The 5055-nt window shown below is 39.8% G+C and overlaps 1 protein-coding gene across 2 annotated transcripts in view; it reads right to left on the reverse strand.

Annotated features, from left to right (window-relative positions):
• Window positions 1-5055, reverse strand: part of TERF1 (telomeric repeat binding factor 1) — a 28247-nt gene that overhangs the window by 20494 nt on the left and 2698 nt on the right. For both annotated transcript variants that reach the window (XM_045005550.1, XM_045005551.1), the window contains exon 2: window positions 1997-2092. In XM_045005550.1, the coding sequence (XP_044861485.1) occupies window positions 1997-2092 (96 nt within the window). The remainder of the gene's footprint in view (window positions 1-1996; window positions 2093-5055) is intronic.

A 5055-nucleotide genomic window follows, 5' to 3' on the forward strand; every position in this document is an offset into this window, starting at 1 on the left:
AACAATATCCCAACATTGACCCTTTGTATTAGTTACCAGTGTGGCATGTTATTGACCTATTGACTAAACCCGTTATCCTATCATACCATCCCCTCCATAAACTTATCCAGCTTAATCTTAAAGTCATGGAGGTCCCTCGCCCCCACTGTTTCCCTCGGTAGGCTGTTCCAGAATTGCACTCCTCTGATGCTTAGAAACCTTCGTCTAATTTCAAGCCTAAATTTCCTGACTGACAATTTATATCCGTTTGTCCTCGTGTCCACATTAGCACTGAGCTGAAATAATTCCTCTCCTTCCCTGGTATTTATCCCTCTGATATATTTAAAGAGTACAATCATATCTCCTCTTATCCTTCTTTTGGTTAAGGAAAACAAACCGAGCTCCTCAAGTCTCCTTTCATACGACAGGCTTTCCATTCCTCGGATCATTCTAGTGGCCCTTCTTTGTACCCGTTCCAGTTTGAATTCATCCTTCTTAAACATGGGAGACCAAAACTGCACACAATACTCCAAATGAGGTCTCACCAACGCCTTATATAACGGGACTAGCACCTCCTTATCTCTACTAGAAATACCTCGCCTAATGCATCCCAAGACCGCATTAGTTTTTTTAACAGCCACATCACATTGCCTACTCATAGTCATCCTACGATCAACCAGGACTCCTAGGTCCTTCTCCTCCTCCGTTACTTCCAACTGGTGCGTCCCCAGCTTATAACTAAAATTCTTGTTAGTCATCCCTAAATGCATAACCTTACACGTCTCATTATTGAATTTCATCCTGTTACTAATACTCCAGTTTACAAGGTCATCCAAATCTCCCTGGAGGATATCCCGATCCTTTTCCGAATTGGCAATACCTCCCAACTTGGTGTCATCCGCAAACTTTATCAGCCCACTCCTACTTTTGGTTCCGAGGTCAGCGATAAATAGATTAAATAAAATCGGACCCAAAACCGAACCTTGAGGAACTCCACTGGTAACCCCCCTCCAACCCAACAGATCACCCTTCAATACGACCCTCTGCAGTCTCCCCTTTAACCAGCTCCTTATCCACCTCTGGATTTTCATTTCAATCCCCATCTTTTCCAATTTAACCAGTAATTCCTCATGCGGTACCGTATCAAACGCCTTACTGAAATCAAGATATATTAGATCCACCGCATTTCCCTTGTCTAAAAAAATATTACTTTCTCAAAGAAGGAGATCAGGTTGGTTTGGCATGATCTACCTTTCGTAAAACCATGCTGTAATTTGTCCCAGTTGCCATCAGCCTCAAGGTCCGTAACCACTCTTTATTTGATTGAGGAAGTGGTCCCACACCCTTACTATGAAGGCTTGAAGACTTCTCATGAGTGATTGTGCCCATGGAGCAATCCCTATGCACGACACCAGGAATCCTAGCATTTGGAAGCGTAGCGAGATGATAGGTATTCTGTGGCTTTGCAACAAGAAAATGTAATACTGGATGGCACCAGAGAACTTATCCTGGCACGGATGAAGCTTTATGCCTGGAAGAGATTCAACATCCAAGATGTGTCCCTTTGTGCTATTCACTGTGATGGAGCTCTGATCAAGATGCCATCCAGAAGGGTATACAGGTGAATCCCCTGCAACTCAAGTCTATTATCACTACCAACATTTCTGTAAAAACCCTGGGGGCTGAGGATAGGCCAAATGGGAGTGTTCAGTACTGATAATGCAGGATTTTTTTTTTTTTTTATAATTGGAAAAACAGACACTAAATTTAAAAAGAAAAAAAAGTTGAACACTGTCTGAATGTAATCAGGTGAAAAATATATACCTAAGGAAAGCAATTTAATTATTCACAGTTACTAAGAAAAGTGGGGATTGGGGGAGGAGGAAGGAAAGGAAGAACTCATCTGGTGCACCATGCCAAGTGAGTGGAGAAAAGCATATCAGCTTCATCCAAATAACCTTTTAAAAATCAGAATTACATTAAAAAATGAGAAGAGAGTTAACTGAGAAATATTTACCAAGTGTTTTTCCTTTTGAAATTCGTGTCAAAAACTGACACAGGTACACTATTTTCCTCTGATGAGTAGCTATTTTGGACAGTCCATTAATAATAGCTGAAAAAGGAAAGAGAAAACTTAAATCAGTTTTGTTCCAGCAGTGCCACACTGTGGATAGAGGTAAAAGAGGCACAGAACTTAAAATACTTTAAATCTGATAGGTATGGCACTAGTCTAACCAATGTAAATGCTTTAAAAAAGTATTAGCAGTCATTTTCAAAAGTGCATTAGTAAATAACTTTCTTCTCCAAAAAGGATGTAATCAAGTTCATATTTAAGACAGATGACTTGAGATTTACAGCAGCAACTAGAAGTGACGGAGCACACCAGAGGTTCATATTCTGTAAAATATTAACTAAATTCAGAATCGCACAATACCACATGTAAATGAAAGCTTTTGTTTCGCTCAAAATCTTAAGTGAGATAAATAAAATACAACTGGAGACTTTAAAGACTTTTTGGTAATATCCCAAAACCATGTGCTACCTCAGAGACAAGGAACAAAGGAAATAGGATTACCCAGAAAAAAAATTCATTGTAGCTATTTGACTGACAAAGCAAGTGTGTTACCATAGCAACAGCAACATCTTAAAGCACATGCAAGGGAAATCCTCTTGCAACATTTCACAAGGAAAGGAGGGCATATATATTACCATTATACCTATTAGGGTGAAAGTAGTTTTTGGAAAGAAGTAATTGAAGCACCATGGCATTATGACCATCAGTCTAAACAGATTCATTAGAATTAGAAATATAAGACCAAATCAGGGTGAGTCAAGTAAGTAGAAAGAGGAGACGTATAATATATTTCTTTGGGCTAAAAATACCAGATTCAAGAAGTGGATGGCACTGTAACATTGTTTAATATGCACGTGCAGTTTAGTATTAAAAAAATAAAACAGCAAGGTAAAGTTACAGTGCATATAACCTCAATAAAGTTCATATTTATTTGAAAGGTGCAGAACAAACTGAATTAATGAACCCTCACAACACAAAGGGTAAGTAGTCAAATGAGAAAAGTAAAACGGGAAGGGGTGAGGCAAGGTCAAGTAATTTGCCCAAGACCACACAAGCATCAGAGGCAGAGCCGGGATTAGAGAACAGCAATTCAGCAAAGCACTTAAGTATGTACTTTGTGCTAACTGGGGCTCGAATCTGGGAGCTCCTGACTCCCAAACCCAGTGTTAACATCACTAGACCACACTGTATGCGACAGTGGTCATTCTATTTTACTTAAGATGTATTTACATAAGGAAAAAAATCAAATTAATGTACTTGCTTATAGTAGTAAGTCCTGGCCCATGGGGAAAGTTGGAACAGGTGCTACAAATTTAATAGCGTTTACAAGTTAGTTTATTTTAAAGCCCTTGGTTTATTACCCAACACAGCTCTAAATACTGTAGTGCTTTCCAGGCTTCCTTTACAATTCTACTGCAGTGTGGACAGGGGGAGCAAGAGCACTGGGACTACTGTAAGTCTAGACTTCAGCTAGAGAAATATAGTTTTGAATAGCAACATAGTTCCACAATTTATTCTCACTACTTCATTGGCCTTCCTCATCTCAGCCAAAACAGACTAGACAAACTAGAACTTTGTCTCAAATACAAATACTTTAAGTTTTACATTTGTAATGTAGAGACTTCGTAGATAATGATTTCCATAATCCAAATAGTGCATTCCTTAGCTACTGTATCCTGTAGATGGAGCCAGAGTTCAGAAGATTTTAAAGAAAATTGGAGCTAGATTTCAAATAACTGTAGTACAGGTAATGTGTAAGAATTGTATTTCTCTAGGTGTAGGAGGCATAGTGGAAACTAAGGGCAGGTCCATACTCACCGCGCGGGTCGACGCGGTGAGTTCGACTTCACGGAGTTCGAACTATCGCGTCTGATCTAGACGCGATAGTTCGAACTCCGGAAGCGCCGCGGTCGACTCCGGTACTCCACCACTGCAAACGGCGGTGGTGGAGTCGACGGGGGAGCCGCGGAATTCGACCCCGCCGCGTCTGGACGGGTGAGTAGTTCGAATTAGGGTACTTCGAATTCAGCTACGCTATTCCCGTAGCTGAATTTGCATACCCTAATTCGAACCCCCTTTTTAGTGTGGACCAGGTCTAAGTCTTTGCACTGGACCTATTCAAGTGTGAAAGACATTCCAGTTTCCTCAGCAGCTGTATTTTTTCCAGATCTTTGACTTACAGCTGCACAGTACAGGTTTGATGAATGTATTTTGACCTTAGCTTGAAGCAAAGTAGAGTTTGAATTCTATCTAGCTCTGGGGAAGGTGGCAAATATGTGGAAATTTTTCAAGGGAATGGAGAAGGGAAGAGTTCTCAACCACAAGTCCTATTACTGATAGCTATGATCACTGCTTTACCGTGGTTTTTGCATTCCTTCCCATCTCTCTCCTTCCTTCAAACTCTGACAGAAAGAGCCTTGTTCCTGTACATTAGCACTTTCCACTTACATGAAACTGAATGGAACTGCAGTTAGATCTGACATACTGTTTGGGTATAAATTGATCAACGTACTTTAAACTAACAGAACAGAGAATTTCAGAAGTTGTTAAAAATGCTTTGAGACACTGGAATAATAAAAGTTCAATGCAAGATTTTCAGACAAATATTGCAGCAAGTTGGAAAACTGTTTATACCAAAACCAGAAATACAACATTTAGGTTGCTTAAACCAAGACTGGAGAACTTTGCTGGTCCATAGTTTCTCTCTTGAGAGACATGGCACAAATAGCACTGGTTCATAGATTCTGTAACCCGTCTTCCTGACTAGCACGGACCATAGAATTTCCTCAAATTAATTCTTGCTTGAAATACAAAACATCTTTTAGAAAAACATACAATCTTAATGTAAACGATTTCCACAACAGCCCTTGGTAAATTGTTCTAATGGTAAATTACCATCACACTTAAAAACTTGCAGATTTCTAGTCCGAATTTGTCTAGCTTTAACTTCCACCCACCGGACCTTGTTATACTTTTGTCTTCTAGACTGAAGAGCCTGCTAC

The sequence above is a fragment of the Mauremys mutica genome, chromosome 2 (genome assembly GCF_020497125.1).
Source record: "Mauremys mutica isolate MM-2020 ecotype Southern chromosome 2, ASM2049712v1, whole genome shotgun sequence".
Lineage (NCBI taxonomy): Eukaryota > Metazoa > Chordata > Testudines > Geoemydidae > Mauremys > Mauremys mutica.